Source organism: Podarcis gaigeae (genome assembly GCF_964106915.1).
Source record: "Podarcis gaigeae genome assembly, chromosome: 3".
Lineage (NCBI taxonomy): Eukaryota > Metazoa > Chordata > Lepidosauria > Squamata > Lacertidae > Podarcis > Podarcis gaigeae.
The window spans coordinates 24,833,057-24,845,706 of NC_139680.1; the positions used below are offsets into that span (position 1 = coordinate 24,833,057).

Here is a 12,650-nt window from a genome sequence, read left to right on the forward strand (position 1 = left end):
CACATGCCATGGGACACCTTGTCCGTGTGCAATGTGCAGGGCCGGATTTAGGTTTCATGAGGCCCTAAGCTGCTGAAAGTAATGGGGCCCAGCTGTCCTTTGTCAACAACAAATTGCTGCTGTTTTTGGTGTTGGATATATGCTACATGGTAATTTATGGACCTAATAGGTATCTAAAGCCATTTGCCACTGTTGCTGTATGTAGGTTTTATTTTATTTGTATTTTATCTTATATTTTGGAAATGTACACACAGGCTTTTTTTTTCTTTAATTTTTTTTGGGGGACCCCAAGAAAGTGGGGTCCTAAGCTATAGCTTGTTTAGCTTATACATCAATCCGGCACTGTTCATGAACAGTGTCTACAAAATCGCAGCCTGACTCCTGCCACACCAAGTGAGTGACACCCTTTTCACATGCCACGGGACTTCTTGTTCGTGTGCAGTGTGTGTGTTACGTGCGCACGCCCCCCTTTCTCTTCGCCTAAACAGACTTGTGTCAAACCAAGTGATGTGTCCCTGCTCACACATTCGAGACACGCATCGAGCTCCACTGGAGGAGCTGGATGGAGCGGTGGGGGGAGCGTTGTGTGAACCTGTAGGTGGGAGTGTGTATCTATATATGCACAATGTTTGGGGGGGGGAGAGTGGAGAAAGAAAGGAGTGTAATTGGGAGGTGCTGCTGAATGAGCTAAGTGAGCTCTGTGCTCCTGGTTATGAGTCAGAAGGGGAGGGGGGCTCTTGCCAGAGAAACTGGTGTGTGTGTGCATAAGAGGCAACTCCTAGGGACTGAAGGGGCTAATAAAATATTTGAGGGGGCTGGTTCCCACCTCCCCCCCCCAATTTTTCTTTTGATGGGCATTCCATTGCGTGTGTGCCCTGTCATGTGATTGATTAGGGAAGGCGGCGCTGACCTGCCTACCCCCCCCCATTCCATTCAAGTTGGCACCCCTGTGTGTGTATGAGGGAGGAAAGGGGGAGGGGGTGCAGGGGTGCCAACTTGAGTAAAATATGGGGGGGCAAGGTCAACGCCACCCTACATAATGGATCACAATTACGCGCACCATTTGAACGGCAATGGCTATCAACTTTGACGAGGCCAAAAGGGACCTCGGGCCCTAGGAGTTGGCGCCTATGCCAGGGTGTGTGGGAAAAAAGATGATGCGTCGACTTTAAATATATATTTAAACACACGGGCAGGAGGAGGACCAGCTCCGGTTATCAGGCAGGCTTCACCTCCTTCCACAAGGCCCAGCGGTTGCCATGGCGACCAGGCAAGCCCGCTCGAGCGCCCTCCCTCCTTCCCCTCGCGCGCCCGCCACCCCAACGGCTCTCGCTCCCCTCGCGCCGCCCAGTCAGCCGCAGACATGGCAGCGGCCGCTCGGAGGCTCAGCGCTGCTGCTGCTGCTGCAGCTGCGGTGCTGCTGGCGGCTGGGCCGGCCACGGCCGCGAAGGAAGGTCACAGGTGAGGCGAGCGGGGCGGGGAATTGAGGTGGCAAGGCAGCCCCGGCCAGGCCTTCTCCTCCCTTCTTCTTCCTTCCCTTCCATCCTCTCCCCTCAACTCTCAAACAGCGGCGCCCTCTCAGGCTGAGGAGCTCCTACCGCCTCTCCTCCCCACCGGAGAGGAGGAAGGGGAGGCGTGGCCGTGGGGGGGGGGGTCAGGACTCAGCCCCACACTTGGTGCCTCCTCCAAACCCCTCATTCCGGCATCGGTTATCCTTCCGGACCTCACCACGTAAAACGCGTTTTGTTTCGGCTCCCCCTGAGTATGTACAGAGTGCACACTCCCCCCTGCCCACATCACAGCCACATTGGGGTGGTTGCTGCACTTCTTGCTTGAGGGGATCAAACTTGGGCCCCCAGTATTTTTAAGGTGGGGGCCGTGAACTGTGAGGCAGGGGAGGTCTGATGGTGTGGGGTTTTTTTTAGTGGGGTGCATTGCCTGCACAGGGAAGGGGTTGTTTTCCACCACTTCCTTGCACCTTGCAAGCCCGTTTGTTGCGCCTGCCCATATCTATCTCGCATTGGGATCCCCTTCACTGGGCCATGTGTCTCTGTGAAAGCTCATTTTCTCTCAAGAAGGGCTTGTTGAGCTGAAGAGCAAAGTCATCTCCTTTTTTTAAAACCCTCTTTCTTTTCTTCTACTCTCAGGAATAAATAAGACCAGAGTCGCCTGTCCGCTACACCTCTTCCTCCTCCCCTCCCCTCCCCCTCCCCACATCCCTCTCTTCTCCTCCTCGCCACCCTCTAATAATGTGGAAACTCAACAAGAGCGGCAAAGTTCTCCTGGATGATTCTCCGGAGGAAGAAGAGAGCCAGTCTCCACCTCCAGCGACACCAGCAGCTACCTTCTCAGCACAGGTAAAAGGCACCAGACTGCTGACTCTGTGCATCTTTGTATTTTTAGTACCTTTGCAGCCCTGGCGTCTGTCACCTTTCCTTCAGTTTTGTAGGAGTCTCTTTCTGTCCTCCTTCCCCCACCCCTTTTTACCCATGCCAGAATCTTGGCATTTTTATCTCTGATCTGGCATTATGAGTAATCACTTTCCATTCCCCTTGGATGCCTTAATAATGAGTCTTGTGGCAAGGAGGAACTGGTATGAACCAATGCTGTTTTGTACATACCCTCTGGGAAGCTGGTGTCAGTCTTTCCCTAAAACTTCATGCTCAGCGGTGTTAGGACTCCTGTAGTCCAATGACTTCATACTTCAGGCCACTCTCTTTTGTCCCTGTCTTCATCCTTAGGCATAGTCAGCGAAGGCACAAGCTCAGTTAAACACAGCAAAAAGAGTAGTGCGTTCTGGCATAGCTGTCAACGTTTCCCCTTTTTTAAAGGGAAATTCCCTTATTCTGAATAGGATTCCGCGCAAGAAAAGGGAAAAGTTGACAGCTATGCATTCTGGTCTGTTGAAAATTTTTATGATTCTGTTGAAAATCCTTATGATTATGATTAAAGCAAAAAGGCTTAAGATTTGAGATGGAATCTCTTTGCATTTTATGTTTTATGTTGTTTATGTTTGAAATATGTAAGTAGTTTTGTCTCAAGTTTCCTTTACGTTTAAAGTCTCTTCTTTTACCTTTTTGTACAAATGCAAGTTCCATATCAGCACTATAGTCTACTGAAAGCATTACAATTTATTGTTACAGTTTACTTTTTAAACAGGAGGGTGTGAAAGACGAATTATATCATAAATGGATGGATGGATGACTTATGTCCTGATCCAAAACATTGATTTCAAAACTTATTTAACTTAGTGAAACGTAAGTGGCGTACCTGGAGTATAAGTTTAGATCCATTAATTATAAATAGTTCATGTATTAAGATGCTACTAATTTAATTGGGGTGTATGGGTTTTTTTTAATGTAAAGTTTAAAGAATTCTGAACGGTACAAAATGTTTAAGGTAACTTGGGCAGTATCCAATGCTCCTGTTTTTCTAGCACAATGGATGTGTACTAGCAGAACTTTTCCATGCTCTTCTCTCCACCGCAGCCCTTTGTGTGCCCCTAAAATCAGATCCAGAGGGTTGGGGACCCCTTTAATGATTGTTAGTTGGAGACAACCCCTTGTATTTAAAACTTATAAAGGTTGGATTTAGGTTAATGTTTGAAAATATGAAGATTATTAAGAATTAAGAAACATTTATCCGACTCTGAATCCAACCATTTAGGTCTCAGTTCCAGCACTTCATATTTTGACCTGCTTTAAAACCAAAATCCTTGTAAAATACTCATAATCAGGAAATATCAGCACTGAAAAACAGAATAAAGACAAGTGAACAATTTGGAGACTGAATTGGTGGCCTTCACATTCTCACCCCAATTCAGATAAGAAGAGTCATCATGTGTAGGCTTCTACTACATATCACTTGTTAGATCAGGAACTGTGGGTGCAGATAGGATGTGAATCTAAATGCACATCCAAATTTAGATATTCTCTATCCAAGCTTCCACAATGCTTTACTTTTCCTCATACAGTATCTACAACTCCACCCACATTCTACATAGGACTAGAGGTGTGTCAGAATGCTTATTTGTTGCTGAGCAAATTCCTTTTACTAGAACTGCAGCCCTATGCACATTTACTTAGGAATTAGACTCACTGAACTCAGTGAGACTTATTTCTGAATAAACATGCAGAGGATCAACCTGCAGATACATTGCAAAGAGAACTGCTGTCCTGGCTCTACAAGCCTGAGATGCCACAGAAGTTGTGAAATCAAGTACGTGAGGCATCCTAATGCAGACTTAGTTCACTAACAGCTAGTACTCACTCCTTGTAATTCCAAGCTTCTTGTCTTAGATAGTTCTGACCACAATAATAATTACCTGAACGTATGTTGTATGTAATTGTTCATGAGGAATATGATTTGGATTTGTTGATAAAATATAATGAAGCAGCTTGCCTGTTTTTCTGGCTAATCCACAACTTGGTTACAGTAAAGTGCTTGGATTTAGGTTGATCAGAAGTTTATCTTAAATTGGGCTGTAGATAAACAGTAGCTTGCCTGCAGTGCGGAGGAGGTAGAAATGGGAGAGTGCATGTTGCTCCCCTTCTCTTTGGATTCAGAGATGGGCAGAGTTGAGTGGGATTGGATTCTATTACAGTTGTACTTTCAAAATTGTTTGCTTTGGTCTGCTTCGGCATTTTTGTTAAAAAGGTTTTCCATTGCTAGGTTCTATAATAAATACATTTTTGAATAGCAGATTAATGTTCAAAACATTCAGTAACTAAGCCAGTAATAAACTGCTATAATAATGCCAATAACACGGAGAGCTGTCTGCTTGGTTTTCAAAGACCAATAGAGAGCTACTACTGTGAACAGTAACAAGGACTCAACCTGCCAACCTTAATCTCCTCATTGGATAGCAGGTACAAAAGAAATGTGGCTTGAGACTCATTTGCTTCTAGAATCAATGGTTAACTGGCTACTAGATATGGTTGACTACTAATCCCAGCCAAAATATGTGGACCTTTCCGCTCTACTCAATCAGGAGATTTGTTCCTAATAGCAAACTAGCAACTAGTGAACTCAGCTTTTTCATTTTTTGATGTGTAGCAATCTTACTCCTCCAGTCCATGACATGTTTGCCGTCTTCCATCACATGACACATCCTCAAGGCTGTGTGAGACAAAGGAATGTAGTGAAACCTACTGTGCATAGTAGCTCCATAGGTCATCCTCTTTGCTGGTTGTGCATTAATGAGCTATTTCTGAAAAAACTGGGGAAATGAAACTTTACACAGTATTACTAACTTCTGTTTAATCAACTAATATTATACTCTGCTTCCCCTCGCAGATGCTTGATGTGAAATCATACATGTTGCCAAATAATTTGAGGAAACACATTTCATAAACCTATCTAATATCTGGGATCTTGGGGTAGCAAGAAGCTTTTTAATGGTCTATATCATGTTTGCACAATTTTTAATGGTCTATATCATGTTTGCACAATTTCTCCTTTATGTAGTCAGCATCTGCATGTTACTCCACAATTTTCACCTGAAGTCGTTGCCAAATCTTCTGTTACATAGAATCATAATCACTGGGGGATTTTGCCATATCATTTTAATATAACACCAACAATGAATGTTGTAGAAAAGCATTCTGATGGAATGAAAGCAACTATTTACCGTGCCAAAATGGACACATGAGGACTAGGGGCCAAACTAGTCAAGTTTCTGTCTCTTTAAATATGGTTAAGTGTGTGTGTTGTGGAGAGAAAAGTGTAGTTAAAAGGCATAGTTGATAAATTGGTGTGGATTGTATTTTGGATTTGCAGTAGATCTCCTAATGCATCATTTTATTATAAGCTGTTTCATTATAAGCTGTTTTGATTGGTATAATAAAAGAAAAAAGTGAAGGGTATACTACTGCTGGCCCTGGATGCACAAACGGTCATATGGAGACACCCCATAGAAGCTTTTAAATAGCCTTCCTGGGTTATTGCCAGGTTGATTTAACATTTCTGTTTCATTTAGCATTGTAGCCACATTGTAATCCCAAGTGAAGGTCTTTATCGCTTCTTCTGGGGCATTTTGAACTTCTTTGCTGTCCAGGCTACTCCTGGAAAAATGGGAACAGAGCCATATCTAGAGTCATGAAGAACAAGATACTGCATATTCCCAAGGGAGGTGCATGAGACTTTGTCCTGGAGTGTAGGGACTGGATGCTATATTGCATGCCCCATTATTATGGCAGCTACTGGCTTCTATGGGGAAGCTCAGCACATTCTTCTATGCATTCAGGGTCACAGGACTGCACCCTTCATCTTTTCAGCTGTTCACTTAATCAAAAAGGTTAATGTTACAGACACAGCAATAAGAGAGCCAGCAGGATTTCAGTCACTATTATGCTCAGTCTGAAATAAAACATCCCAGCTCCTTCATATTCAATCATATTAATGGAGTTCCTGTATAGATAGTGTGTGTGTGGGGTGTCTTCTAAAGCTGCTTATATATTATAGAGTGGGAGGCTGTGATTGTCCCTGCTAGTGTACTGCAGCCTGTGAAAGTTGTCAGTGATGTGTCAAACTCTAATACTTGTATTGACAGGGTGTGTTTTTTAATTTAGTTAATGTAATAAGATAAGTATTGAAAGCAGACTTTCATTTTGAACTTTGAGAATGAGCTGCCAGCTTGATTCTCCTACCCTGAAATTAAAGAAAGTGAAAAGGATAGAAAAAGAGCTGAAATTTATTGATGTTTCCCTTTGACCTGTTTTCCTTTGATCTTGTATTATGTTTTACTTAAGCAGCAGAAGTGCAGAGACATGTTTCATATTAATTGCAGCTTATGACTGCTCAGTGAATGTTTCATAAGTTGGCCATGCAATTTTATCTGTATATTAATTAATGTCTTTAAAAGTCTTTTTTATACAATTTTGACACTAGCTTTTATGTTAACTGAAGGAACTTCAAGCGAGTCCCTGAGGGTATAGGAGGAGATCAGTACCTTCCAGATGTACTTTAGAAAGATACATCAAATGAGAGTAATGAAGTCAGATTTTTATACAGTACGCAACAAAGAAATTGTTTGAATTGGGAAAGTAACATTTTGGGAAAAATCCAGATGAAATTAGCAGTAAATAAATTCTCTTGAAATCGGAGAATTCCAAATGTGAACTACATGCATTGATAAGATGTGCCTAATATTCCCTAGATTGCACAATTTGTCTTTTTACCTTCAGAAGTAGCATGTGATAGGCAACAAAAATTCCTTTGCAATGTATTTTCACTCCCCTGTAAGAATTCAGAGCTCCTGTTCCAGCCAATCAGCCACACCTTCCTCCAGGACACTAAAGATTGCCAATTCACTCTCCCTATCCCCCACATTTCTCTATTTTTCTTTTCAAAGTGACAGTCAACGTTCCTAAAGTCTGAACATGCTTAGTCCCCCCTAGACTGATTTGGGGTGATGGTAACTCAGCCCTTTTTGGTGGTTTCAAAAATCCCCCCAACATTATTATTTATTAAATTTATATGTTGTCTAACTTCCAACTAAAACAAGAGTGACACAAATACATTTAAAAAAATCAATACAATAACATTGATGCTACAATGTTGTTAATTCCTTGCTCTTGTTTCTCACTTCCTTTTTTTTTTTTACTGCAAACCTGCTAGCACAAGACTTTGTGTTTACTATTAGAAGTGATATTCTGCCAGCAGGTACTTCTAACACTTGTAAGGTGAGGGAAAGGGAGTTGAAGGAGTGCCTGCAAGCACAAGTGTAGAAGTGGGGTGCTTGCCTGGGTAGGGGGGGATGTTTTTTTGTTTGAAATCTCCCACCACCACCACCACCTTACAAGTGCTTGGTGATTATCCCTATCTCAAGGCTGTCATGTTTATCATAATCCTGAGGCTATGTTTTCTTAGGATCCAAAATTCTAACTCTTAAGTACATATCCCAAATTCTCTATCAGAATTAACTATGCAAATAAAATTCTTGACTTATGTACTGATCTTTTTGCTTCATTTAATTCCTGTCAATCAGGCATGTAACCTGAGAGTTGTTTTCATCTCTCAGACCTACACTTTTTTGTAACTCATTTTTGCTGACCTTGTTGTTTCGTGTAGCTGTGAGAGTGAGATATTGCGCCCAAGATCAAATATTTCTGAGCACTGTGCTCTAGTAGTGGCCCACTGCTAAGATCTTAGGGAAGCCTACATCTGGGAAGGAGATGCTTTATTGAGATGGATTAATTACTATCCGTCTTAACCACCCTTTTGTGAGTGGTAAAACTGCTTGTAAGAAGTGTGTGGTCTAAGGCAGAGGCTTGGCCCTTAATATAGGCAATAAAAGATTCTGTGGTCACATTTACTGACCAATGTGACCACAGATCACTTTTCAAGTTAGGGATGGTTGCTCCAAGATGCCTTTTGTTTTAAGTACTTCCAGGCTGGGCAAAGCTTTCATTGGAGACAGGAGCTCCAAAGTGTCATAAGCAAAAACTGATGCTGTATTCTTTCAGGAAATATACTTTATTCCTATATGTTTGCATGGCATAATATAAGGGCTGGAATTGCTTTACTCTTTTCCTTACAGATTCATAGAGTGACAGTACATGTTACTTCAGCAAATACATTTGCTAGTACTAGGGCTGGGGTATCCAAAAGGAAGAATCAATGGTGGGAAAGGAGTATTTGAGTCTTCATTTGCATGCATTCCCCCCCCCCCATGCAACTTCTATCTCACAGGCTTTTTCTCTCACTTATTTCCACAGACTTTCCCTCACTCTTAGAACTGGGGGGCAGGCGGGGGGGGGGGGGAATGGTCCACTGGAAGGATTGCGGGTGAGAATTGTCAGGCGGGAACATGTTAAGTAATACTCTCTTGTCCACTGATTCTCCCCCTGCTAATAGTGATGCCCCTCCCCCTTCACTGTGCATAAGCATTATGGGACAGACATGGAATTGCGAATTTTCTAAACCAAATAAAAAAAGCTATAAAATGCTTAACCAGGTTTCCATTTATGATTATCCAGACAAGGAATTCTTTATTTTTACAACCAATAAATTTGTGCAAGAGAGAAGGTGCAGGAGAGAAACATATTGGAAAGGATAAACTTTATTTAGGATGCCCCCCAATTTTCTAAATCAGCTATATCTTGATTAATGGTGCACTTTTGAATTTTAACATCCAGACTTTGTTGTATGAGGGTCCACAATTTGTTTTTCAGTGCAGACCCAACTATTAAAGTGAATGATCAAACAAGACTGGTTTATTATTTAACCACAAAAGAAGCAGAGGAAAAGTAGATCTAGAGTGTAATCTGTATACAAAAGAGATCTGTGTGCTTGTTGAATTAATCCCTCGAGCACCTTATGGTTTGCTGAATATTCAAGAAAAGAGCATTTGCACATTCCTCTGGAAGCACGCTGAATGTACTTCCACTGCCAGAAGTGGAAGGTTGTTGCCAAGGCGTTAAATCAGGATTTCTTTACTGCATAGAAAGCAGCCATTAGTTACCTGTTCATTAACAAAAGAATGTTAAAATGTTCAGTAGTAAAAACACTGTTCAAAATAAAAGTAAGAGGCAATTTGAAGCTCTCGTCATAAAAACATACTTGCATAAGGGAAACTAAATCTTAGATACACAGATAAAAAACTAATATCCTCATAATATTTGGGGAAAGAAATACAACCTGTTAAGAGATATGTGTTAACATTAGGGCACTAGCTTAAAATAGGCCATTGAAAACATAGCTGCATATCCTGAGTGTTGCCCATCACATCCATTGGTGTATGGGAGCTTTGTTGCATACTTGGGCCTTCCCTGCCTGCAATAATTTATAATGGAGGAATATACCATTTCTTTGGAAACACTGATCTGCTTCTTATGTTGGAATGATTAGAATGGCTTCCGAGCAAGAGGCCCAAAAGTGTATTTGAGAATACATGAATCTCTTGAATCGATGTACGGTAATTTGCAGAACGTTCCTGCAGGAAACATTCCATATTTAGCTGTGCTTGAAATTTCTTCATAGCCATTGCATTTGCTACAGAATCATCACCCTGGTTTTCCTTCAAGGAAAGTAATATAGATTACTACTGCTTATAGGGAAGAACTCTGAATGAGAACTTGGCTTGAATGCTGTGGACAGGATTGCTAATCGGTGGTAAGACTGTTCCCTAAACATAATGCCCCTGCCATTTTATTGTTGTCATATTCTGTGGCTTACCTCAGACAGAGATAAAGAATGCCACATATTGAATTGTTATTACTACTTCCTGCAGGGCTTTGTTTTTATTGGAAATATGCATTTAGTCTTAGAAGCAGGCACAGCCTGTTGAGCAGGCTTGACCCAGGCAACTAAATTTATGAGAGCTACATGGATTTTGCTTGAGGAAATATACCCATCAGTGTGAAAAGGCAATCTGCAAAATATGGTGCTCAAAATAGTTCCCTGTCCCCCGCCCCTGAGGTAATTTATAACTACAGTACATCTATTGTAATTTTTTGAAAATCTGTTACTGTGTTTTACTTCTCAGATAGGAGCAGGAGTGTATGTGTGTAGTCCTTCACCTTTTCCTTACCTGGTAATTTTACACTCAAAATCCCCAAGCTCCTCTTTCTACCATCCAGGGGAAAGATACCCATGACCCCAAGGAAAAGCCAGTAGCTTTGAGAGGGATTTTTGTTGAGAGGGATTGTTGTTTGCAGAAAAATAGTATTTGGGAGAAAAGGTTTAGGCAGCCTTTCTTCCCATAAAAGTGCAGTAGAGCAGTATAGGAAACTTAATATAAAAGTAAAGGTAAAGGACCCCTGACAGTTAAGTACAGTTGCAGACAACTCTGGGGTTGCGGTGCTCAATTCGCTTTACTGGCTGAGGGAGCTGACGTTTGCCCACAGACAGCTTCCGGGTCATGACTAAGCTGCTTCTGGCGAACCAGGGCAGCATATGGAAACGCCATTTACCTTCCCGCCGGAGCAGTACCTATTTATCTGTTTGCACTTGATGTGCTTTTGAACTGCTAGGTTGGCAGTTAATATAGGGATGCTTAAATATATTCTCCTAAGCGCTGTGGTCTAAACCACTGAGCCCTTGGGCTTGCCAATCAGAAGGTCAGCGGTTCTGATCCCCGCGACGGTGTGAGCTCCCATTGCTCGGTCCCAGCTGATGCCAACCTAGCAGTTTGAAAGCACACCAAAAAGTGCAAGTAGATTAAAAGGTACCGCTCCGGCGGCAAGCTAAATGGCGTTTCCGTGTGCTGCTCTGATGTTGGTGTTCCGCTGTGCCAGAAGCAGCTTAGTCATGCTGGCCACATGACCCGGAAAAACTGTCTGCGGAGTGGACAAATGCTGGCTCCTTCGGCCTGTAAAGCGAGATGAGTGCCCCAACCCCAGAGTCGTTGGCAACTGGACTTAACTGTCAGGGATCCCTTCACCTTTACCTTTAAGCAATTAAAACATGCAAGTCTCTATAGCTGCTTTACATTAAAAACAAAAACTGCCGGAAGACATGTCTCCTGTACAGCATTTAATTTTTTACCTGTGTGTATCCCAAAGTGAGGCTATAGAAAGGCACTGTAGATCAGAAGTATCCCTGAGATGTTTCTGCAAGGTTGGGAGAGTTTATCTGGATCAGTGGTAGCAATTTGCTTTGTTTATTTTTTCTTAGGCATAATGTTGCTCTTTAGTAGTTCAACTGGGTGTGTACAGTGACCTTTTTTTGTTAAATAGCAGTCCTTCCAATGTTATTCAGAGCATAAAGTTTACTGAGTGACTTTCAGCCTGTCATTTTCTCTCAGCCTAACCTGCCTTCCAGGATTGTTGTGAGCGCGAGGTAGGAAAGGGAGATATTATTAAGCTCTGTAGTGAGTATATGTTTAGCAGTATGAGGTAAGCATGAGTGAAGGTTAGCGCCTGAGATACCATCTACAACAACTGTAATTGGAGAGGAAAAGTTTGATTTAGGAAATTTCCAAATTGCAAAAGAAAATGGATTGTTATCTGATCTGAACTGGATAAAAACATTTGAGCAAGCTGCAGAAAAGTTAGCGAAATCTACCCTTTTCAGTTTTTACAAATAACCTCTTATCTAAATGAGATCAGGAAAAATTACCAGCTAGATAGAGAAAATACTTACACTGACACTATGTAATAAAAATCTATCAAATGCTCATAAAAATATCATTGGAGAACATTACAAAACATTTATCAGAAAAACCAATAAAGTGAAGTGGAAAGTGTTTTATTTTATATTCTATAACTGTCACTATATCTAAAGACTGTAGGATTATCCAGCTTGTTTTGAAGGTTCATTTAGCTGCTCATATTTAGCTAATCAGGAAAATATCAAGGTATATTTTTATAGTGATATGAAGATAGTTTTAAAAGGACTTGAAGTGCATTTCATGTTGTGCCAAGCCAGGAAAAGAATGGAAAAGTTGGTTTTATAGTGCAGTACAATTCTGAGCCTCTGGCTACATTTTCTGTGAATTACACACTTTGGTACCTGCATTAATTATAATAATGGGTTTAGCCAGAAAGGTGTGCTGTTTCATCTTTGATACTGGATATGGTAGCATAAAGTTCATATACAAGGGAGTGTCTGCATTTTGTTTAAATCAGAATACTACTCACTTTTCCAAAGCTTGGTTCGTTAGTCTATAGATGTAGGGAGAAGGTGTTAGCTGAATGCAGCCCGTTTAT

General features: G+C 41.7%; 1 protein-coding gene across 1 annotated transcript in view; it reads left to right on the plus strand.

The window, feature by feature from the left end:
- Positions 1 to 1,269: 1,269 nt before the first annotated feature.
- The window catches only part of TDRP (testis development related protein), a 33,545-nt gene continuing 22,164 nt past the window's right edge, over positions 1,270 to 12,650 (plus strand). The window contains exons 1-2 of the mRNA XM_083730897.1: positions 1,270 to 1,461; positions 2,148 to 2,357. Coding sequence (XP_083587023.1) covers positions 2,250 to 2,357 — 108 coding nt within the window. The 5' untranslated portion in view covers positions 1,270 to 1,461; positions 2,148 to 2,249. The remainder of the gene's footprint in view (positions 1,462 to 2,147; positions 2,358 to 12,650) is intronic.